The sequence below is a fragment of the Apus apus genome, chromosome 11, assembly GCF_020740795.1.
Source record: "Apus apus isolate bApuApu2 chromosome 11, bApuApu2.pri.cur, whole genome shotgun sequence".
Classification (NCBI taxonomy): Eukaryota; Metazoa; Chordata; class Aves; order Apodiformes; family Apodidae; genus Apus; species Apus apus.
This window is the reverse complement of record NC_067292.1, coordinates 10,789,074-10,814,545: the sequence shown is the minus strand read 5'-3', so window position 1 is coordinate 10,814,545 and position 25,472 is coordinate 10,789,074. Positions and strand designations below refer to the sequence as shown.

Here is a 25,472-nt window from a genome sequence, read left to right as displayed (position 1 = left end):
AGAGTTTGACAAACATTTCTTAATTTATTACTCCTCAATTTGATCAAATAACTGCAGATTGTAGCAGAGTAAAACATGGATTGCATGTTAACCTCTGGGCTGAAACTAACTCAGGTATCACCATTTTCTTGCAAGTGGTATTACTGTGCCTGTAAAATACAGGCATAAATACAAGAACTTGTAACTCTAAAAATGTTCATTTTCCTCCAAGCAGTTATTGCAGTTAAAAAACTCATATTAAAGTTTTTAAAATGGATTTTAAATGAAACCAAGTTAAGGTGTTTTCTGGTTTTGCAGGGGTTGTACTGTTTGTTTGTTCTGGTTTTTAATGAAGGAAACTTGTTCCCTCCTTCCAGAGATTGACTCTTATGGCTGTATTCATAGCAACATTTCTCTTTAGCCTGACTTGGCAATTTAATCAGTTTATGATGCTGGTACAAGCATTGGCATTATTCATACTGGACTGCTTTGACATGCTTCCCACAGGAAAGGTAGGACTATGTTTAAGTCATACAGATAATACACTCTGCTGGTTTGTACTTTTAAGTAACCAGTGTATATACTAACTGCATAATCAAATCCACACTATTTATGATTTATTTTTTTTAAGATTATTTTCTTTCACTTTATGCAATTCCCTTCTGTTGTTTAATTTGCATCTAGTTTTGTTTAGACACAGCCACATTTTAACAATATTAAGGGGTTGCTTTTAAAAACTAGGGTAACAGTTAATCTAATAGCAGAGCTTAAACATGTCCTCTGGAAGTGGCCAGAAAAAAAAACAACTAGCACAAGAAATCTTTGCCTAAGCTGAAGTCATAACAGTGAATCAATTTTGCCTCAGTTATTGTGCATCCTTGTTTGGAAGTCTGGTGTAGGCACTGTACCACAAAGAGAAGGAAGCTGGAAAGGATTGCTCAAGAGAAACAGATAGATTTCATACATTGAAATTCACTACAAAATAACTTTATTGCTGCCATGTTGCATGATCATTTACAGTCAGTCTTAGGAAATAGAAATTTACTGTCAAATATTTAAACATTGTCTTTTAATTTATGTCACTGTGAATTCTATAGAGATCATTTTAGCCCTAGTAAAAGCTTACACTAGTTAAGAAAGGTTTTAACTTTACTTTAGGGAAGGTTACAGTAAGGTAACAGTAAGGAAAGTAATTTTACCCTAAGGAAAGTTACAAGAGCAATTTGTGTTAATATTATTTAATTTTTGAAGCATAGTTGAATATTGATGTTTTTATTAATATAACTGAAAATGAGTATGGTGGTTGCCTATCAAAGGTGGTTTATTTTGCATTTTCTAAAGTCTTCATTTGTAAGCTGCAAATATAAACTGAAATGAGCAATTAGTGTGACTGATCAGCTACCTTAGCCATTGGCAAATAACCAGCTCCATCCTGAGTTACACTACAATGGATTTACTGCTCCACTTTTATTCCATATTCTCTAAAAAAATGCTTCTTAAAATAGTTGGCATTTTTTGGGCCATTGTGATAGTGACTTACACCAATGCTTTAATACAAGACTGAACTCAGGATCTTTGTGTCAGGTATAATTTGTGTTTTGGTAGCACTGGATCAAAAAAACCAACTGGTGCTTAGTGTGTGCGTTCAGCTGAACAGTCATAGTAGCTTGGCATAGCTTGAAGAGGACTACATTAAACTATTATTTTAAAAGTTAAGAGAAATCAGCTGATATTTGATTGTTGAACTGCACTGAGCCATAACCCTTTACTCATAAAGACATTAGGATACATAAACATTTACTTTACTAAAGAAAATACAAAACATCTTCCAAATATTAATTAATTAATATTTTCCTGACTCTGCTATTGTTTATCTTGCCTACTTTATTGCAGCGTAAGTCTTCCTCAGGAATAAAATAGGTATAAAATACAAACCTAACTACTTCAGGACATAAATATAGAAGGGCTTTAAGTGATCCATTTTTTGTAAAAATAATGTATGTTTAAATAAATTACAAAATATATTCAAAGAAGAGCAGCTGTGACTGTAAAGTTTTGTAGGCATAAAAATCTCCTCATTGTTACAGGTTACGTGGCTCTATATTATTCAGATTTCTGGATTACTGCTAGTCTGTGTCCTACAGTTCTTTAATTCTATGATTCTTGGATCGTTACTTATAAGTTTCAATGCTTCTGTCTTGATAGCCAGAACAATCCAGGTAGGTACACAAGTATTTTTTGTAGTACTAAATAGAAGGTATGATACATATAGGTAAACAAGTAATTTATATGCATTATAATCTTAAATGATAATATTAATTAGAGGAATTACTATAGCATAAAGTAACAAAAACATTGCATGATCAAATAATTAATTCAATTACACTAACTACAGCATAACCAAACACATCAGACACCTGAATTTTGTGATTGGTATTAACATTTATGATTGTGCAAGCTGCAGTTTGGATCCTGAAAAAAAGTTGTATAAACAGATTTTACACCTGTTTCAGCAAGACTTGTCTGGGATTTAAGGATCTGCCTCTAACAAAATGAGAACTAGGCACGTGTCAAATTCAGCTTACTTAAATCTAGTTTCTTTGAAAGATGAGGATTTTTCCCTGTATTTACAGTTCTCTGATACTAGCACTGACAACAGCCTCTAACCAGGATGTATGAACTTACAGGGCCACTCCTCTTGTCTCTCACTCGTGACGTTTTAAAATCAGGGCTGTGGTTTTTTATAGTTAGACAATATCTGCACCTATTTCAAGTTGCCTGTGAGCAGCCAGAGAACCACACTCAGATCTGGAAATTTCAAGTGGAAAATTGCTCAAACTCCTATCAGCTGACAGAGCCAGAAGACACCTTTGGCATATTTAGCTGGAAGGTTAAATGAATTGATATTTCAAAAGGCACACAACAATGTTGAAATTAGGGGAATCTTAGAACATAACCACAGTTGCACTGAGGGCCAGCAGTTGCATGAATAGAATGGGGCCACCTCTGAAGGAAGGGTGTTTGGCCAGCTGCAAAACTCTGCCAGATCAATATGCTGAGTAGTTTGTTATTTTCTCTCTTCTTCGTGGAAGAAATACATCTTTATTCTGGATACTTGGTTCCATATACATTTTTGCTTTCATGAACCTAATACAAATTTGACTCTGATTAGGCTTAGCAGATAAGCTATTTCAAATATTCTAGGTTGCATACATACAAACACATATAAATATACTGAAATATTAACATTTTGTTCCAAATACATAACAAAAAATACTGAAATACTAATATTTTCTTCTTTCTAGAAAAATCTAAAAAGGGGCAGCTTGCTTAATAGGCTTGGAAAAATTATCTTCCATGTACTGTTAGTCTTGTGCTTGACTCTCCTAATAAATAAATTCATCAAGGTAAGAAAATAATTGTTAATATAGAAGCTTTCAAAAAGTATTACATTAAAAGCTATTTGCTAACCATCTGCAATATTATTATTAAATAAAAATGGCAATGAGATTTCACTGCACTTTAGAGGCTGCATTTTAGAAATGAAAGATTGGTTTGCTACTCTTTTTGGTGTATAGATTTTAAAATATATTCTTAAAATTTCACAAGTTAACACCAAATAACCAAATAGGTATTTGTAACTTGAAGCTCAGCTGTAATTTTATGAGTGTAGATTTATACTGCATTCTGATACTGCTAAGCATTTGTAAAGTTTATAATTCAATTTACTTTTCAATAAATCACCTTTCAATAAAATGAATGCAGTTAAAAATTAATACTTGTTGTGAACCATACCATACTTTTAGTTGCTTCTTGTGCAGAGATGTCTACAGACATTAGTGACAGTAACACTTCTCTGCTTTTGAGTTTTAGTCTCTTGAAGAGATCTGTATCAACAGATTAAAAGTTTGCACACGTGGAAATTAAAAGTACCACAGTAAGACAAGTCATTGAAGACCAGCTTGTCCTGGATATAATCTTCATCTGTAAACAAGGAACTAACCTTAGTAGATATTCTAAAAAGTAAATAACTTGCCCTTTGGACCACAGAACTATAATTACAAACTGAATGTCTGATTCCAGAGCACCCTATCTCAGTAAGCCTGTGTTGCCTCACCGTTTCATTTAAATGATGAAAAACTCTTCACTGGATGAAGCTTAATTTTTTGATACTTAAAATATAATATCCTTTCTTTTTCTCCTCCATAGAAAATTCTTAATCTTGAGTCAGATGAACATATATTCAAATTCCTGAAAGCAAAATTTGGATTTGGGGCAACAAGGTATGATTTTGCTTTTTTGTATTACTTCATTAAGTGAGCTCTCTGTAGGTTGTTCTCTCTTAAAGTCTTGGTGATAAATCATGGCTTTTTACCTCACGTTTCTGTCATATATTTTCCTTCATAATAGTCCGCACAACTGTGGCCTTATAATGTCTTGTAAAAAAAGAAACTTTGGTCCTTTTTGACATGAAGTCGTGAAATACATGATGACAAGGATTATTCTTTTTCCTTTAGAGATTTTGATGCTAACCTGTACCTTTGTGAAGAAGCTTTTGGTTTACTGCCTTTAAATACTTTTTCAAGACTCTCAGACACATTACTTTTTTACATCTACATCTTTGTTCTCCTTCTAATGGCAGTAACAGCTGTGGTTGTTGCCTTTCGGAACCTCAGGTAAAATATATTTTTAAAATAATTCACGTTTTTATCTGTTTCCTCAGTAGGACATACACTAAATCAGGCAAAATAATTAACTTGCTATAAAAGCTAAAAATGTGAAGGATGTAACAGGACTAAGCAAAGAAACATTATTCCCTACATTCCTTCAAGCTGTTTTTTTTTGGTGTTGGTGTTTTGTACTATGCCTAGGTTTGGTTGAGTTTTTTTGGGGGAGGACAGGCAGAGGAAGGTTGTCTTTATAGAAAACAATGTTAGTTTCTTTAGTTCATTCCATATTCCCTGTGCAAAGCACTCCCAATCAAAGGTTTCCTTTGTGATATCCTCAAACTGCCCAGAAATTAGTAAGGATGGTCTGTGCTGAACTTCCTGTGATCTGTGTGAAGAAACTGGACTGTTAGACTACAACTGGGCATCACTGCTACCAGTTCCTATAGCTAGTCTGTAGGATTTGAAAATATTTACAGAACACTAGGAGAAAATTAGTACTGAACTGCTATTTAATAAAGCAAAAGTAAATGGTTCATTATAGACCTGTCAGTTTCACATTTACAACCTGGGCAAAAGTGAGAAGGGATGATGCAAAACTCAATTAATTAAAAATTCAAGGATTGTAACATAACTAATGCCACTCATCATAGATTTTATGGAAAGCAGGATAAAAATGGGAGAGAGAAGGGGAGAGGGAGAGGATCTAAGACATTCTGAAACTATATTATGGTGATTCTGAAGTCCTAGTAATCTGCAAGGCTTTTTGGTACTACTCAACCACCCTCTTCAAAAATTACTGCATCAATCAATTTTAAGAACAAACAAAAGAGTCTGCAGCTCTTATTTTCTGTAATCCTAAATGAGCTCCCAAAAATCACCCTAACTTTTAGCACTGTCCAGTTATCTCAATCATCTCCCCACTAGGAAAAAAAACAAAAACAAAAAAAACCCACAAATTTAAGCAGGTTGTTGTTTGTGGTTTTTTTTTTATGAGTCCTCCATGTGCATTCACAAGACTAGCCACACCAAGCAATAACCAGGCATGTCAGAACTTCTTTTCTGTAAATTTACTTCCAATCTATGGCTGTAGTAGCATCCAGATACACCAGTGCAACCCCCAAACACAGTTAAGTTCTTCACTCTCATCAATAGGCCTATGAGTGAGTAACCGCTTCAAACAATAAACCAAGAGTGTTTTCCTGTAAACGATTTTATCCCACTAACCAGTGCATTTGAACCCATTGCATTTACTGAAAACTAGTTATGAAAGTTGATGCTGCATCAAGTTGGTGCTATTAGGCTTAATTATAGATACAAGAGAATATTGTGAACTGGTAGCAGTACTATTGCTCTTTAGCATCAGAAGCATTAAATGCTTTTTAAAATATATCTAGACAAAATATGATACAGAACTTCATGTAACACTTCTGTATTTCTTCTGTTAAATTAGTGGTTCAAATGAAGTCCAGTTTGTGGAAGCAGTGGAAGAATGCACAATAACACTGAAGCCTGATGCTGCTTACAATTTAATTCACACCATTCTCTTTGGATGTCTGGCATTAAGCACAATGAGGTATGTTTTTTTTAATTCTACTAAAGACTTTTTTTAGACTATGAAGTACATTTTTGTACGAGCTTAAAATACACTGACCACAAAATTATAGCATCATTAATGTTCTTTCTCTTCCTCGTGTGTTTCTGCTTGTACACTTGAGGCATCTCCCAATATTCTGCCAAAAAAAATATATATATTGGAAGTTCAGGAGCAGAGATGTTCTCAAGAGCACATAGCAGACCACAAAGTGAATCTTCTTCTCAGTTATTTCGGTCATAAAAGTCCAAGAAAACTGTTCAGAATTTCTCTAAATAACTGCTCTCATCAACACAGCTCAGCTGAGCTCCAGATGATCAGCAAAATTTGTTTGTATTCTTCCAGAATGAAGTACCTCTGGACATCCCACATGTGTGTATTTGCATCTTTTGGCCTGTGCAGTGCAGAAGTATGGAAACTTATCCTGAAGTGTGTTCATCTCTACACATCACGGCGGGTTAGCACTATACTTACAGCATTTCATGACATTTGGGTTTGCTCCATATCTGAACCAGATCAAGAATTATAAAAATTTGAAATTATTACTGTTGGTAGTCCTTTTAAACTGGATATCACTGAAGTACAATTGTATAAATTTAGTAAGTAAAATTTCTTTCTAGTGGTTCATATATTAAACAATTCCATTTGAATACACTAGATGGCAATATAGATGTGGCTATGAAAAATAACCACAAGTTTAGTAGAAAAGTTTTAGTCAACAGATTAAGAAGTCATCAGTGGTCTGAAAAGACCTTTACAGTCTGTCATACTGAATGACACGGTGTTTTTCACTTTTTTATAAGATAGATTCAGATATATAGATTTAAATCCATCATTTTATGATTGGTCTGTAATAAGGATTTTACTTGGAAACAAAATCAGAATATGGTCATATAAATTCAAACTCTGTGTCAGATATCAATACATTAAACATTAAGTCAATCCAAATAAACCTATGATCAGAATAACCTATTTATTTATTTTTTAATTTCTCTTAGACACATGTGATGAAGTATTCTCTACCAATAATTACATTGCTATACATTTCATACAAGGTAAGAACAGTTTTTTTCTCAATGTATTGGCAATGGAATTTTCCTTTTTCTATAAGGGGATTTTTTTATATATAGATATATAAATAATTGCATCTGAGATTTGTAGCTGAGTTTTTAATTGTGATAGACTACCTAAAGTGCATATGAAATTGTATCTGAAGGATCAGTTGGGCTCATTGGATCCAAAGTAGTCATAGATACAACTATTTGTTTGATTGTATGTGTAAGTTACCAGTTGTGATTTACATACATAATTTATGGAAATGGAAATGGTCTGGTTTGGTTTTAACTAAGTTGCAGATAAGATGCAGATTTATAAATTGTTTGCTGATTAATTGTTGGAGCAGAAGTAATATTAATGTTCTGTACTTCTGTGCCTTATCTCATATGTTTTAAAGTACAGAATTGTTAAACTAGTCAAGTATTTCTGTTACCTTCAGTCTGTCCCAGAAACAAATTATTACTATGGTCAAACATTTAAATGAAAATACCTAAAACAAATTTAACATAATAAAATGTACAAGATTATTAGTCAGTCTGTCAAAGCAGGGAGATTTAGAAGATTAATTGAATGGGCATACTATTCTTTTAATCTGTATTTACAAAGACAAAAAATTCAGATGCAACTTTAATGGAGAAGTTACTTCTGCAATACCTAGTGCAAAAAGAGAATATTTCTATTAAAGAATTACCTTCAGAGAGACTCAAGGTGAATTTCATTATTAAAGTTAAAAAGGCCATAGTAAAGCATATGAGTTAAGAATGCAGCTAATAGATTTCACTCTGGCAGTCTGTTCGCCCCTTTAAAACAGTCAAACAAAAAGACAAAAAGGCCATAACAGTTTGTGTAGTAAAGTTACACTGATGTGTTCCACTTGAATTTTCTTATTATTCTGCTAGAGGATTGCCTAGGTTTGTTGTTTTTTTTTTCCATTGGTATGCTGGTTATGGAATTCATTTACCATTTCTTTTAACAAGCTTGATACCAAGAGCATGACATTTTAATAGATAGACTAATGTGACAGATCAACTAGGAATAATTTGTCTCCCACTCTTCATGAGCAGATCTGAGGTTCCTAAATCCTGTCAGATTCAATTCTGAAGTCAAAAGCAGTCAGTGATTTTCACAGTCACTACTTGTATCATTTTTGTATTTCTTCTAAACATAGGGAATATTTTTTATTGACTTTAAAAATAAAATTTTTCAAAGTGCTCAGTGGGAGCAAAGAAATACATCAGCTCTTAGTATTTTTTTGGTCTAAAGTCAGTTTTTGCAGTTCAGCTGCCAGAGGATATCTTTGGTGTGTGTTTTTTCTGCAAAGCTGTAATAATTAGTGACCCTTTAGAAGAGGAGCCCATCTGACAGACAGGTCAAACTTGTCACCAGATTCCCCGGCAATAGTCAGAATAAAAATTCTCAGAGAGATCCAGAAAGTATCCACTGCTTCTGTAAGAATGTGTTTACATATTCTCTCTCTACAGCCCTTAGAAACAAATCAACAGTGCAAGTAGATTTTTATAACAGAGACTTACTTATCTTTCTCCTTTCCAGATAAGAATTTGTGTTCATGCACTGACTGCTCAGATTGCATGAGCACCTTGCATGTTCACCACAAAGTTAACTGGTCATCATGGCTGGTTTTCTTGAACTAGTAGCAGGGCAGTATTTTATTTCGCTACCTGTTACAGTTATGTTTGTCATAATAAGTATTCTTTAGTGCCATTCCTCAAAATAGGAGTTTTATGGGATGATTAGCCTAATCCTGAATAAGCTAATGAAAGCCTCTTTTGAGGCATGTGGTTACTACAGTCCCAAATATATCACTTGAACAATAATTTCTTGAGATTCAGATGCAGCTACAATGCTAGCTACCTTTCAGATTTCAGGTACAGTATGTTTTGAGACCTATAAGACATTGGTATTTCTATTTACACAAGTTTTCTTCATGAGTATAGTGCAAACATCTTTTAGATAAAGCAGAAGTGCTGAAGTATTTCCGTGCATACTTGAGCTGTGCTGCAGATAACACAACATATATATAATGCAGTACTAAATATTATTTCTGTTTCACCTCATGGTCTTTATAGGTAGATTTCATCTGTATCTGTGTGCCTTGCATTTAACTTCTCTACAGAATAAGACCCTTAAATTTGTGTTTGTATGTCAGTCATTCCTAAATAAATTGTCAGTACTTGAGATCAGTTCCTGAGCTTCGGCAAGTCTATAGTTATGTCTTTTGCCAAATAATCTTGATTTTTCTTCATTTTGAAGAGGTCTCATTATTTGAAACAGTTTGTTAATCCCTGATACACTTTTTCTATTCTTTTTATCCATTCCTTGAGACACAGTACTCTTTTTCTCAAGCTGACATATACTTGATTTACAAGGCAAAGTTGTCATGTCAGTCTTATTGGCCCATATTTTATCCTACTTCACTTTGTCATGGTTATTCTGTTGTATTTGGAACTCCTGAAGTTCCTCAATTTTCTCCTGGTTTGAATCATTCAGTGTAGTGTTACCTTATAATTTTTACTTCAGCCTTCTCTTTTTACATTCAGTGATAGCAAACCCCACTACCAGAATTTTCCTTCAGTGAAAACTGCTTGTACTCAGTCAGCAGTTGCAGTAGCAGGACATTGTATCTTGAAAACCCTATAATGATCAGTTGGTGACATATAATAGTCCCAGCATTCAGTGATAGCAGCCATGGGATTCTCAGTTGATTGCAGGGCAGGTTTGCAGCATGATCTAGAAGCAAAGCAGAGCCCATTTCCTTCTGTATCCACCCTAAAGGACTACAAGCTCTCAAAATGTTTAGCTATCCTGGGTCATTTAGTAATGAAGAAGGTAATTTTGATTCATTATGAGACTCTACAGTCTCATTTCACAACTACTTACTAATCTCTCAAGAGATCTTCTGAAGAGTAGAAATACGTCTCTTGAACTGCTGCTGTACTTTCCAAAAATGTAAGGTTGTGATACTGCCATAACAATCTTTTGGATGTTTCTCAATCTACCAGCCAGTGTTACTTTTAACAAATGTGTCAAGTAAACAGTTAAAGTGGTAGGTATCTTGATTGGCCTAATTACATCTCCTGCTCTCCAGTCCTCCTACATAATTACAGTTTTAGTAAAAGAATGCTTGTTTTTGCTAAGAAGCTCACCAGCATCACATTCAAATTCCTTCTGAACTCTTGGAAGAACATTATCTAAATTGGGTGATTTATGGCTTTTTAGTTTTTCAGGCAGGTTTTCTTACACTTTTTCCTGTGACATTTCACTTTGCAAGCCAGCAAGCCTCATTATCTAAATAAAGCAGCTTTGGAATAGGTTTCACCATAACACCCTCTGTAGTAAAGACTGATGCAAAGCAATCAGTTAGTCATTAGCATTGTCATTTTTCTCTCTTAATTGCTCCCTTTTGCCCTTGAATTTTCACTAGCTTAAACAAGGAGAAACCCTTAAATAAATCTTTTTTTCTGTTAGCTTTTTTTGGGGGATGGGGATGGTTAAGCTTTTCAGAATCAATTTCCATCCTTATTTCTCTGATCCAGATTTATGTATTTTTTGTCTTCAGTACATTTTGAAACGTTTTCCCCCAATAGTCTGTTGGATGTTGCTGTTTAGTCACACTTTTCTTTTTTCCTTCAGTGGTTCTCTCTTAATACAGAGTTCTGAAATGCCATTGATGGCATCCACAGCACATCTAATGATTTTAACTTTTGATACAGATCTCCTTCCTTTTTTTATTTGCTTGTAAGTTTCCTTTACAGACTTAATGTTACTTCCTGGAGCCTTTCCTTCTCCTGTAATCATAGATGTTACTTAATGGCTTGACTGTTACATATCGAATTGTTACATGATGCCACTTTATTATGTTCCTTTTTAAGAAGTTTAGTCTGTCAAGAAATAACTTTAAAAATTAACACTGATCCTCTAGTCCAGTGAACTGAAATGGTTGGCTTCTAAGGTAGATACAATGCACAGCAGTCGTATCTGAAACTCTAAAACTGTGTATTCATATTGCAGTGACAGCCACCTGTCCTTTTTAAGGGTAGATATGCTTAAGTCTTGCAACTTACCCATGAACTGGACAAGATCAGTTACCAGCTAAGAGGGAGTAACAAGTTTCAACATCCAGAACTTGTTTTATTCATTCTGTCTTCAGTTTGTTTTATTTTGTTTTCATTATAGTTCTGGCCAGGAATAATGGATGAACTATCAGAGCTGAGAGAGTTCTATGACCCAGACACTGTGGAGCTCATGAACTGGATTAAGTAAGAGGATTTTTTTCTCTATTGAAGTTAAAAGCTATTTGTGTAGATCTAATGTTCTTAGTTATAGTGTTCTCCTTATTAGTCACAGCTCATCAGTGAACTCTGGTGACCCATGGAGAAGTTAAGGATGAATGGGCTATCAAGAGGTTAGCATATTATGGGCTGTGGAAAACAGCTGTATGCAAAGTCCCCCAAACTGTTCTGACTCAGTGTCATGCTGCTATATTGCATGTGTCAGGAAGTCAGTTGACTCCATTTGCTTTCATAAGTACTACACAGTTTTCCCAGCTGAAGGAGGTACATGTGGAGGTGTCAGGTTTCTTCCATCATATTATAGCTACCTCTTCATATTAACAGACCTTTGCAGTGAAGTAATTTTATTCCCCCCCCGCCCCCCCCAACCTGGCTTCCTTCTCTTTTTAACTTTAAAATTAAAAAGTTTATGTGTACAGTTGTAGAGAAAATCTGAACTCTGTAGTCTGTTTCTTGAACTTTAAAATAATCTAAATTGTTTATACTTACTAGAATTAATCCCATCATGTGTCCTACACTGTAAACAAAATATTTGCAATTGAACTTGCCACAATGAAGCACAGGGCAAAGTCTCTTTCAGGAGTATGAGTTAATCATCCCAATCCCATCTCATCACTTCTCTTTCTCATGTAAAGCATGGGAAAGCAGTTTTTAGGTGGAGACAGTTTGGAATTCTGCATGTAAAAGATACTGAGAAAAAGAGACAGGTAGCATGTTCCCCAGGGGACTATGAATTGTAGACGTATGTTCTCTATTAACATACAGTAATCACAAAAAACTTTCAGGTTAAGGTCTGACCAGAGATACTCCTGGGACTTCTATTTATTTGCAAATCTGACAAAGATTTTTTTTAAAAATCAGTTTCATGTTCTGTAGGAAAACATTCTGAAAGTAAATATAAATTCAGTATATTTAACATTGAACTATTTGAAGTATTTCCTTGGAGTCCTGTATTGTGTTTTCATAGCCCAGCCTATTCTACCCATAGCAGCATACTTACACTCCATAGTGTTTTGTTTCTTTAATCCATAAACTAGAAGGAGTAATTTATAAGTAAAATATATTATAAGCCTTCACTGACTTACTTGCAAAGTAGGTTGTGGTTTTTTCCATTATTTAGAATCTTTGCAGCCATATTGACATGTTTTTGTGACTATTGTTTACCAGGCAGTTCCATTTAGCACTACTATTTTAATAAAAGATGGTAAATATCTGATAGTTTAGGTCTCCTGAGTACAATATATAGAGTTATATATAGACTTATACATAAAATATGCATGTGCAGTTATTCCCAGCAATCAGCTGTGTTTGACAGGATCCAATGAGAACAATTTTTCATCTGTTCTTCGTGCTGAGGAGGCTAAACTGGTGCTTGTCCTCTTTTCATTTTAAGTCATGACAGACAAATTATAGAGAGAAATTTTCTACTTAGAATTTATTGTGTTTAGAAGTCTTATTCCTGTAAAGAAGAGTTAATAATCTGTGCTTTAAATACAAGTCAACAGAATTTATGGTAAGTTTCTCAAAGTGGAACAAATTTTCTTAAGTTTTGATGTGTAAAAAAATATTTTACTGTACTAACACTTGATAGTTCTGCTGTAGTTAATGTCAAGGCTGGTGTCAGGAACTAATCATTCATTATTAAAACTCAGTATGAGAAGCTCTAATTTGTCATGTATAGCAGTGAATTAGGAATAACTCATCTGCCTTGCAGTCTCTCCACAACAAGAAAACGTTTCTGTCTGCTTAGGTCTAAATGCATATTAACTTGTCCAAATACACAACCTGCCAACTATTAGTCTGTCCACTGACTGAAGTGTCTTGCAGATGTATTTTTTTACTCTTCCCCTTACTAAAATTACCATTGCATTTTCAGGAAGATATACTGGTTTCTATCTGTACAATAAAGTTACTGCATAATATTGGACTTCATCTATTGCAGGCTACAATTTTTAACATATTAATTTTACATATCCCAGTCTCTTGCTTCTTCCTACCCACTTCCTCATTTTCTTAGATTTTATTTAAAAAAAAAAAAAGTCAAGAAGGTCCTGCCAGTGACCCAGGGATAGTTCACAGCTGTATTCCCAGATGGGAGGTATCTTAAAATTCTTAGTTTTGGTCTTTCTCCCTAAGACAACAGGAACAACATGCTCATTTGTGAGATGGGGAAGAATATCAGTAGAATGAGCAAATCAATAGCGTGAACTTCCCTACTCTGTTTACTTCTGGTAAGTGTCTAAGAAGCAACGTCTTCTGCCTTTAAAGGGGAAACCTGTCTAGAATTGTGGAATATTTCATAAGCAGTTACCAAAAATCACAGAAAAATGTCAGAGAAATCTTGGACTACAGCCAAAACAGTGGAAAAGTTAATGGAGACTGAGATTTGGCAGAGGAAAATTGTACATCAACTGTATTTGAATCAAGTGTGGGGGACAAGCAGGCAAATTTTTATATTAATGAAAACCACAAATTTCCAAAAAGCTCCTAAGGTTACAAAAATGGAATACCCATGTTGCTGTGGTGGCTCCTTTATTTATTTATATCAGTGGCTATGTTTTAATTTAAGCCAAGTGTAAATTTTAACTCTTCACTCTTACATGTCTGATTTTCAAGATAATCACACTGAAGTCAATGCATATTCCAGACTTTAAAGGCAATATTACACTTTTAATTTAATTTATTGTTCTGAAATTTTTGGGCTTAACTTTTGTCATTGACTGATTGGTCAGTAAAATTCAGGCATGAACTTGACAGTGCCTGAGATGCAGGTTTATACCAGCTGTGCAGGTGCACTCCTTTGTGTGAACAAAACATGCATGCATAAAATTGAGGCCGAAACTAACAAAAATGCATCTTGTTGCTCTTTCTTTGTGGCTGTTTTTTTCCGTTTTTGCAATATTCAGTCTTTCCAAACCAGAGGGAAAAAAAAGAACCAGTTTGACTGAATTTGCTTTACTGCCTATCATTTGCAGCTAAATCTGTAATATTTTAGTACAGCATTCTGCAAATATAAAGACTTTCTTACAAAGAAAAAAAAAAACCTGACATGCTATGTTTGAGAACCCCTTTTCAGAATCTCCTTTTCTCAGACCCATTTGCTTTGTATATTCATATCACATCTAGGCACTAATAAAGGAATATCTGAGATTTGTCAGACTTCATGGCTTTGAAAGCCACCAGCAGAGTACAACTCTGGAGGACTTTGAACAGAAATCACCATTTTCTTTCTAATGATGTAACTTGTAATTGCAACGTTGGCCATTTCTGTAGGGCTTCCTTAAAACCAACTCACCATAATTATTTAGCAGCTCCAGAGAAATAATTACTACCACTTTCAGAGTCTGTGGAAGTAGTTCCTATAAAACCCTTTTGTTTTAAATGAGTAATTCTTCAGTATTTATAGAAATAGAAAAGCTTCATATGATGTATTATAGGGCTTAGCTCACCCTTTAGTTCAGCTGTAATTAACTTGTTGAAAGCTTAGAGCTTCAAAAATAAATGAGATTATTTGTTAAAAATGCCATCAGGTCTTCTTGGAATGACATTTAAATTATATAATGTAAATCAGTTTGACCTGTAAGTCCTTGTCATTATTTAGTGACATTTCGTGCAGAATAAATTGTTTGCAGGTTGGGCAGTGTGGTATGGAGCTTGGCAGAGAGCTATAAAAAACAAATTATCCTTTCATTTTATACATCATTTGTTCAGACATTTGTAAAAATTGCTTCGTTTTTCTATAATGGAGAAGTGTCATTCAGTGGTTTGAAGCACATTAGCTGCCTTGGATACCAACCACAGCAGTTAGTGTCTGACTCGGGTGGGAGTGTTGGAGAAGGACACTTGCATGAACATAGAAATCATCCTGTACCCAAAAAATGTTAATTGTCACGTCTCCCTCTGGTGGCTGTTTTAGAAGGTAAACACTCAGCAACAGCCAGAAGCTGAAGTTAAGGTGTAGTTAAGGAGGGCAGACAGTGCATGAAGCTCAGCACCACCTCCCAGCTTCCAAGTGTCTGTCCACAGCAGGGAGGAGCAGTGACATGTTTGTGTTCTTGGAACATGGGAACAGAGTGCCTCCAGCAGCTCTGGGAGGACACATGTTAGTCTGGGAACCATCTGAGCAGGCCCCAGGAAAATATGGACAGCAGTGTGTCTTAAGGTGTATAATTTTCTAGGACTTCAAACATGTAAATCTGAGTCTCAATGAAGCATCTGCCATCTGCTCAAAAACACAGGGTTTTGAGCTCTGTCAGGAGCTGAGCATGTGAGCAGTGTTTGAAAGCAAATTGTCATGAGTCCTTCTAAGGTACAGGATGAGGAAGAAGTGCTGGCAAAACTCTTAATACCTGATAAATAAAGAAAGCACTCAGCTCTATTTCACCTCTTCTGGGCAACAGTGAATGTGTTTAGAAAGGGGAGGAATTGAACTTGGCATCTGCTACATTTTTTACGAGCATTTTTACTGGGCAGTTATAGAAAAAGGGCACTATCACCATTTCCTGTAGTTTTCTTTTGTAAGAAAAGAGGCTGCAGGCCATTTCTTAGTTTTGCCCTTGATACTTGTTGAGGGGATTTTTTTAAGGAAGATGGATTCTGCAGGTTTGCATTCTGTTGGGCTCTTAGGCCAGGGCAGAGGATGGGTACTGCAGGGGTTACAAAATTTGAACTCTCTTGGAACAAACACAGAAGCAGACTTTTCACACCAGAAGGTTCCCAGCCTAGGCATAAACACAGAATCATGTTGAAGGTGCTTTGAGAATCAACATTTTCATTTAGGTGTCTTAAGTTCTACCAAGTCCCTCTGTGAATCTGGTGGATCTTTTTGGATTAGACCAAAGAATTGTGCTTTCCTGCAGATTCAGGGATGAGTCCTACTTGACAGCTTGTCAAGGCCATTAAATTTGCAAAATATTAAATTCTAAGATCAATTAATTTATTTTAATGAAACATGTACCTCATGACACTTGTGGCTTTGAATATTTTAAGTAAAAAAGTAAATTTTTAAAAGAGGTTAAAAGTTTCATTTTAAAGTCTGAAAACAAAGTTTATAAACTGTTGAAAAGCTAGTCTATCAGTAAAGTTAAACCATCTTATTAAACCTACTATCTCTGTCTTTCCTAGATGAGATTAATGCACCATTGCAGGAAATTCTAGGAAGAGTTTGTAATTCTTAATTCATTTGCTAAGCATAATCTCCTTAAAGGCAATAGTCAAGTTTCATACTTTTTTTTCAAGCCGATCATGGAGCTTAAAGAAGGCTGAATTCACAGCTGCAGCTTCAAAAGGCTCCATAAAGTGCACCTCAAAGTGTCACAGTTACTTGACTACTGCAAATGCCATACATGCCTGTGTGGGGATGACAGGCAACTATTCACATTCCTTTCTAATTTCATTTTACTTAATTTAATGTGTGCTTCTTTCTGTTGTTTTAGTCTTCATAGAACTTTTCACACTTATATGCCTACTAAGCACTGGAAAACATGTAAACTTACTATTATCTTTAATTAGCCTAACTACAGCAGTCTCTGTTGCCTGGAATTTTTACTTTTATCTTTTTGCTGTGCCTTTCTGTTGTGTCTTTACGTATATTTTAGATTGTAAACTTGGGGGTGAAGGTGAGCAAAAAGCATTTTTTCATTATGAGCATTTAAACAACCCTGAGAATACCGAGGCTATTGTGTAGGTTACGGTTCTAGGCACTGGCTTGGGATTTCAGATGGGATCACAGTACCAGTAATTGACAGCACTCCTATCTGGCATCTTCTGCATCCACCCTGCCCTCCTGCCATCCTGCTCTTTGCAACTGGGATGACTTTTTCCATTATTTCCCTCCCACCATTGTCAGAATTAGGATTCATGCCTCATATTACAAAGCTCACTTTCCAAGAGAATGGGGAATGCCAGGACAATAAAAAGAAGTTTTAGCATTCCGTTTAAATAATCAGATTTATAGATAATACCTTAGACACAAATAAGTTACAATAAATTTCTTGAAATATTAAAATAATTAGGATATGGGGATTTACAAATATTCAGAGGCTACATGAACCCAAGAACTATATGAAATATGCAAGTAGTTTGAAATTTTCAGGATCGTGTTTTCCCTAAATTCCTCATAGAGCATAGTAAGTTTTTTATTTGCAGTTAGAGAGTATTATTGGGACTTATCTGCTTCATATTTGAAGAAAGCACAGTTGCTTGAGTAGTTTCCTCCCTGAATAGAGGAGGGTCAGAAAAATATTTTTTCAGTCTTTTTTTTCCTTCTGATCTGTAACAAGCAATGCAAAAATGCCCCTGCAGAGACTTCCTCAGACTTATCAACATTTTTAGGTCAAACACTCCAAACACAGCAGTGTTTGCTGGGAGCATGCAGCTATTAGCAGGAGTCAAACTGTGCACTGGACGGACCTTAACTAATCATCCCCATTATGAGGATAAGAATCTGAGAGAGAGAACAAAACAGGTAAGAATATTCTGATTGTTTAAGCCAGTTCTTACCCATATCAGTGGCTCCATCCCAGAGCGCACATGCGGTCTCTGAGGGCACATTGCACATCAGATCATGTGCTCTACTCCTTGAACTAAATTTCATTCAGATACAGCTCCAGAATTTCACTTCTGTGAAACTCATGATACTTTGGGCACCTGCTAACTCAGTGTTGGCAGCTGGTGTGTGTCTGAATAGCTGCACCTCAGTGTTTGAGCTAGTGCTGAGTGAGTGCTTTGGGTGCCATTGGCATCAATAGATCCTGCTGCCCAGTTGGGCTGTTGAACACACATGGAGAATTTCCTGACTCACCTGATATGCCCTTCAGTTCCCAGACTAGCACATAACATCCTATATAGAAACCACCTTGAGAAACTCCACACACAGCTGGAGAGATTGTTTTAAACTATCCTTTTCTATAATTTAGGTATCCTGAAAGTTTTACAGGCATCTACCAAGGCCTTTCAGCAGACAGCAGCACCATCCAGTGTTTCTGTAGTCACCAGCAGTACTGTTGTGCATCACAGTAGCCATAACATAGAAACTCTTTAAGTGGCTTCTGAATGAAACGTTTATTTATTTTTAAATATTCAATGCAAATCCACATGGATTAGCCATCTCAGTTCTTTCTCTGGTTCAAGATAAAGGAATTGTGAAAGAGCAAACAAAGAAATAAAGTGCCTCACAGCTTAGTTTTAATCTTCCATAGATTTATCAGATCTATGCCAAGAGGTCTCCTGAAGATGTGCACAGGATCCTGCTCTCCTTTGGCACAGACTACGTGATCCTGGAAGACAGTATCTGCTACGAGCGAAGGCACAGCAGAGGCTGCCGGTTACGAGACCTGCTTGATGTAGCCAATGGCCACGTAAGTAGCACATACAAGATTTATAAAGAAAATACATTTTTCTTCTCTTTGAAATACTATTCTGATTGGAAGTAGCTTGGGTTATTTCGACTTCGTCGTGAGTGTGGGAAGTAAAATGTAACGTAGCCTTTAGACATTCTCACTACTTGCTTTTAATGGTACCCGATAATAAAAAAGGAAGGAACTCAGCCTGAACAAAATAAGTAATCACTTCCTGATGAGGTTTAGCTTAGCAGTACACAGTGTTCCCTTTCAGAGTGTGAATCACTTCATAGCTCCAGTTCCCCCAGGACTAGTGGATGGTTGTATTACTCCATTGTGTGAGGGGAGTTTTCCAGTGTTTCTGGGGCTAACACAGAAGTGCAGCAGGCTGCACAGCCCCAGCACGACGTGCAAGTTAATTATCCATAATACAGACAATGACACTATAAACCATACTGTTTTAACCTCCCACTTGTCTCATGCAGTCACTGTTAACATATCTGGCCAGCCTGACCCATGGAATGCATTGTCAAGGTTGTATTTAGTTATTACTGCCTGTAACTGAACTGGCTAAAGATATTTCACAAATGTGTTCAATTTCCTTACAGATCATGGATGGTTTGGGAGAGAATGAACCTGATTTGAAACCTTCGTTGTTTCCTCGCTTCTGTGAGGAAATTAAAAAAAACCTGCCTTCTTACACCATACACTTCACTAGAGTGTTTCAAAACAAAACATTCCACGTTTACAAACTTGCTAAGCATAAATAATGTTTCCAACCATGGCATCATGGTTCAGTATTTTAATGCTAGGACACACATTAGGAAGGGCAGCAGAAGTTAACAAACATGTCACCTTTGTAAGGCATTTTACATGGATGGTTTCCTGTTTAGTTACTGTGATACTTACTTTTTTAGACAGGTTAGTTTTGATAACGTTCTTGATGTTGCCCAAAATTTTCATAAATTCATAAATAAATGCTAGCAGGGACCATTTTGATGATAAGGTGTGACCTTCAGAATACCTAGAATATACTTGTTTTCCAGTTTCAACTGACTGGAAGACACGCAACATGAGCAGCCTGCGTGACCGCTGCAGAGTAGCTGGCCCAGGGTGTTCTGCTCAGCAGCTGGGGATTTTACTACAAAATGATAGAAATTCAATGAAAGCAGGCAATGCTGTTGCTATCCGAGTATGCATTACCTTCATGAATCCTGAAAATAGTCACAAAATTACAATCTGATCCTCTTTAACAGATCCTTGTGCTCTTTCAGTGCCTCTTTTCTGAATTCTTTGGGAATGTGTGCGGTTGTGCGTTTCCAAGCTTGAGTGTGAGTGCAGAGGCAGCAAAGTAGTTTGAAGAGTTAAACTTTAATTATTGTCCAGCATTTTTAGTGATACAGAAACATAGTGGTTTATAGCATTAAGCATTTAATGATGGAGTGTTCTGTATTTCTAATGAGAACAAAGGTCGGAGCATGCTTAGTACATGTTGCATGTTTGTATCCTCGTAAAATGCTCAGAACAAACAAAATCAAAATTTCTCAGCTTGGATTCTCACAACACTAGTGTCTGTATTTGCTTTCTGAACTACAGGGGATCCTTTTTCTCCCCATGTGAATTCCAGTAGGATACTAAAATTGAACACTGCCAACTTTACAAAAGAAAAATTAATCTCTAAAATCAGCAGGAAACTTAGGTATTTAAAATACATTCAGTTATTAGAGCTTTGCTTTATATTATTTTAGACACAAAGCTATATATTTCAGCACAAAATTGTGTCCTTGCTCTTTATACTAAAAAAAATTGACTACAGCTCTTTTAAATTGACTTGGAAAATGTAAGGGAAGACAGGCCTCGGTCCTGAGCATTTTGTGATTTGTTTGTACCCTTTGCCTTTTTACTGGCTAGAACTTTGTGAATTGTATTGACTTTCAAATTCTCTGTAGATAACCCATGACTTTTGCTGTGTTTTAGTGCTGCTTTGGTTTTTTACTGAAATAGATATTAAGTCTGACTGAAAGTCTAAGAGTACCCTCCAACTTTAATTAGACACCCACTGGGATCATTTGTTTCTTATGAAAAACAGAATTGTAATAATCAAGTGCCTCTAGGCCAATATTGGATTAACATTTGAACACCTATGAGAGTGTTTGTGGCCTGTGCAAATAACTCAGTTACAATAATTACAACTGCAATTAATTTCTAGTGATGGGAAACTTAAAGTGCTACTAATAGCAAACTCCACATTTAATTTAATCAAGATGGGTAATGAGATTAGCTTTCACAACTGAGCTGTGTTCCAATTCCAAATGATTTAAATGTTTTCCCTTTTCAGTTGTACTAAGGTAAATTACTGAAGAGATGGAGATGTCTGTGTCACATGCTGAAGCAATCTTATATTCTGTAAATACTCATTAAACAACGTTCAACATCTTTCTGCACTTCTGCTTTGTAAAGCAAAGTGTGCTTTAAAACCAGGATGTGTTTAAATCAAACATTGACAGTAGGTGGGTTATTAAACTGAGCAACTGAAAATCAAATAATTTCTAGCCTGTATCCCTTAATGAGGTCAGAAACCACTGCAGTTTAACATAATACAATAATAAACCATTTTAATCAGTATTAAAACTTTGATTAGGCCCATAATGATGCACACCTGGTCTTGCTGAAAGCATGGGTCAGTGAATTTCCCTATGAGTGCCTTACAGTAATTAAAAACAAGCACACGTAAGGTAAAGTATGTCTGGGCTGTGTTGTCTTGTTTTAAAATGTGGTTGTATCTTTCTTTGAAGGTGTGGTAACTTTTCTCTGGTTGCAGTGAGAGCTTCTGAGATGAGTGGTGCCCTGTCCTGCTCAGAATTTACTTGTAGGGAACAGCTGAAACCAAGAAGTCCTGACTGTAAAGGTAGTTATTATTACATATACTTTTTTAAAAAACAACACAGTCTCTAACACTGCCAATGGAGAAACTTAACCTTTTTGTAGAAACTACCAAGTGCAATTTTTTTTGTTTCCAGGGTTTTTTTAAAGCAAAATAGAGCCCAAGTTTCCATAGGTCTTGGGAAAGCATAAAAACCAATGGCTGCCAGAAGCCAGAACCACCACAGTAACATGTTTTTTTTCTTGCAACACAAGCATCCCTTACAGTAGCACACCAGAAATTTTAAGTATTAGATACAAAGTATTTTTGAGAATGCTTAACTCTTGCACTTCAGAGTCTTTAAAGCCTAAGTACAATTCCTGTATCACAAAGATTAATACTGAAAGGGAAGGGTGTAGTTCATGGACTATGTAGCACAGGGTTCAGAAGATAAATCAGTCTCTTTAAAACAGTAAAATAGAAAATGCCAAAATCACTTACCAGCTCAGAGGAAAAGCAGCCCATGCCTCAGCACAGCCCTTGGAGAGCTGCACCTGCTCCCCTGTCCCTGATTTAAAGGCTTCCCCTCCCGAGCAGAGCCAGCTGGGGAGGATGGGGCAGCCAGGGCTGGCTGGGCCCTGCTGGCCACGAGGGCTGCCTTTCCTCTTCTTGAGCTGGGGTGTAAGAGTCTGAGAGGTCCAGGAGGTAGCTGGTGCTTTAGTTGGCTGATCAGTATTTCCTCTGCTTCCCATGTCTTGCTATGATCTATATTCACTGCATTAAAAATGTGCAATTTAAAAGAAAATGACTTTACCTATTCCTGAACTACATTATCCTGATGCACCTTATTTCCAAGGGGTTGCTGGGGCATCACTAAGGATGATCCCCCAGGGCCAGCCCTCAAGGCAGGGCGATCACCTAAATCCTACCCGTATCTAGCACTGGGAATGGCACCATCATGACTTCGTGTGTTACCTCTTGTCCACAAGGACTTCTAAGCTGTGCATTATCAGTGGGATTGGGTTATGAACAACTTTTTTAGATCACAGGAATGTTATCAAGTAGCAGGAATGTTTTTAGGGGACAAAAACCTTTGAGGTCCATAAGTATATTTTAATTTCTCGTTTCAGTGTTCTGCCAGTAAGATCTAACATAGTTATTTTATAGTAAGTTGTTGTACAGAGATGTAATGACTATTGTATACGAAATAAATTGTGTAATTTGAAAATTACTTCTTTTTATTGTTTTTATGTGAGGATGGATTGAGAAAGGGGCAGCTAGGGAACCAGCTTTGTTTGTTCATACAGAAGAAAACAAAGTATTTTTCAGCAGGAAGTTTTGACTTTTCCCAAGCTTGTTACATTGCCTGTATCACTCACTTCTTAAATGCGAGTTGTGTTTTAACAGCTTGCTGGACTTTTCTGTTCCAAGTTAAATGTGCCTCAGCTGTGATTTTCACCAGTCATCCTCAATAGGCTTCACTTTACCAAGGCAACTGAGGCAGTTACTCCATTTCAGCATTCATTCAGTTACTTTGACCGGTAGGGATCTGCTTGTCCCCACACTGTAGCTCAAGCTGTAATATTGTTACTCAATGAGACACGCGTTGTTTCTGGAAGTATTATGTATCAAGTGCTGTCTGAGCTACTAGAGGAGTGGGCGTTCCCGGGGAGGGGGGCGGGATGAGCAGGGCTGCGTATCCAGCTGCCCGAGCTGCAGCTGCAGCTCCTCGTGTGCTTCTTTGCTCTTGCACCGACCTGTCACACGGCTGCTGAGGACTGCAGGACTTCCATGAAATTAATTTAATTAATGGAATGTGATCATAACGTGGTGTGCTTGTACAGAGGGAAGTCTAGGTTCCAAACAATCAGGTTTCTTAACATCTCATTCCTCAAGTTGCCAACAGTGTGATGCAGGATGTTTCTTTAAATCCCCAGGAAAAGGCCATGGTTTGTGTAATTTCTGTCACGAAGAAAAATGCTCAACTTCCTTCTCTGCTCCTCATCCTCAGCAATGGGAACGTGTCTCTTGAGTGCATAACTAGAGCTGGAGGCCATACACATCCATGGGAAGCTACTGCTGCAGCGCTCAGCTTTCCAAACAGAGCAGCATGTGTGAGTGGTATCTGATCAAAGCTGAGAGAGAAATAATTCAGTAGAGTCCAAACTTTAGTCAACCTTAAATACATGCAAGGAAGAGACAGCATATAAGAAAACTTTATTATTTATACAGTGCCTTGGATACATGTGATACTGCACAGGCAAATCAACAGTCCTTGCCCCAGGGAGCTTACAAGCTAAATCAATTAAAACCAGCCAAAATAACAGCATATCCATAGTTACTGAAAGAAGACAAGGTATGTGGACAAAATTACTGCTGTTAGGGGAAGGAACATATTTTTGTGCATAGTATTTATTTCAGTTTCCAAATCCTGTTTGTGACTGCTATGATTGGGAAATACAGAAGCTGACAGACCTGACCTGTCAATGTTGGAAGGTACTTTAGCCTGTGTTTCCTCACAAGTAAATGTGTCAGTAAAATTACAAAGCCACAGACTGTCCCAGCTGTGGATCAAAACTATGAGCCATGGGTAAAACAGCATTCCACTTTTCCAGGTGAAAAAGCCATATTATGAACAGCGTGTAACCATTAGTTGATGGGATGCTCAAAAATTTCCAAAGTGGCTCACAAATGTGTGCAAGAACAAGAAACTGTGAACATTTCTCATTTGGGAAATGTGCAAATTAATCTGGTTTGCAGGCTGCACTGACCTATTGGTGTTATGTTTAAATACATACAAAAAATACAAGCCATGCCTCCCAAGATAATGCTGCAACTGTAAGCAAAGCAGTTTTTATGTCTTACATTGTTTTATGCCTTCATTTAATGAAACAAATTATCTTAGAATCTATATGACATATTCATGTATTCAGCTGATAAGATTTACTTATTATATATACAGAAACAGCATAAAATAAGACTGTTCTTGCTGCACTGTATTTATATAAGTGGTGTCAATTTTAACAAAAAAAAAAAAAATTACTTCCTGGAGAGCATTCTCTCTTCCAAATACTACCAAGTTTTATAAAAAAATCCAGAATACTAGCTGGACATTAAATGGTCTGAAAAAGGGACTGATTAATTTAGAGCATAATATTCCACCCTCTGCCACTGCTGTTTTTCCCTGTGTTTGTCCCTAATTGATCATGATTTTCTACTAAAATGCATCTGAGGGAGGCCTGTGCTATTATCTGCTGTCAAGCATGGGTTTTGGAAAATAACAATCTTTGTTTTATTAGCTTGTTGGCAGGGTTTTTGTTGATCACAAGATTTTAGTTTTAGACATCCTAGTGGTAGATGAATTCCTTTCCTGGTTCCAGGACATCCTGAAGACATGAGGTATTTTGACAACATCCAAGGGAGGGTGGGTTTATTCTTCACTGAAAAAGCATCCATATCCCCCCAGTCAGCTCCTCCTGGTGAGGCATAACTTGGCTACAGCTGTGGTTGGTCAGTGCTTCTATTGGCACTTCATACTCAGGCAAACTGTCATGAAATGCAAATAAACAAGAAAGACCCAAAGATGTGAACCCTCCTCACTAGTGAGATCCTTCTTTGCCTTTCCTCTTCTTTTTGAGACTCGATGCCTAATCCTGAGGAGCC

General features: G+C 36.4%; 1 protein-coding gene across 10 annotated transcripts in view; it reads left to right on the top strand.

Annotated features, from left to right (window-relative positions):
• DPY19L3 (dpy-19 like C-mannosyltransferase 3) overlaps positions 1 to 23,040 on the top strand; it is a 33,376-nt gene extending 10,336 nt beyond the window's left edge. For 5 of the 10 annotated variants that reach the window (XM_051629865.1, XM_051629866.1, XM_051629871.1 and 2 more), the window contains 12 exons: positions 357 to 491; positions 2,067 to 2,198; positions 3,285 to 3,386; positions 4,189 to 4,262; positions 4,497 to 4,655; positions 6,100 to 6,222; positions 6,586 to 6,697; positions 7,239 to 7,295; positions 11,491 to 11,573; positions 17,940 to 18,072; positions 18,806 to 18,964; positions 19,555 to 23,040. In XM_051629865.1, the coding sequence (XP_051485825.1) occupies positions 357 to 491; positions 2,067 to 2,198; positions 3,285 to 3,386; positions 4,189 to 4,262; positions 4,497 to 4,655; positions 6,100 to 6,222; positions 6,586 to 6,697; positions 7,239 to 7,295; positions 11,491 to 11,573; positions 17,940 to 18,072; positions 18,806 to 18,964; positions 19,555 to 19,716 (1,431 nt within the window). In that variant the 3' untranslated portion in view covers positions 19,717 to 23,040. Of the gene's footprint in view, positions 1 to 356; positions 492 to 2,066; positions 2,199 to 3,284; positions 3,387 to 4,188; positions 4,263 to 4,496; positions 4,656 to 6,099; positions 6,223 to 6,585; positions 6,698 to 7,238; positions 7,296 to 11,490; positions 11,574 to 13,742; positions 13,838 to 17,939; positions 18,073 to 18,805; positions 18,965 to 19,554 lie in introns of those variants that run through there. The other 5 variants (XM_051629869.1, XM_051629867.1, XR_007890628.1 and 2 more) reach the window with 5 other exon arrangements.
• The last annotated feature ends 2,432 nt before the right edge of the window (positions 23,041 to 25,472 follow it).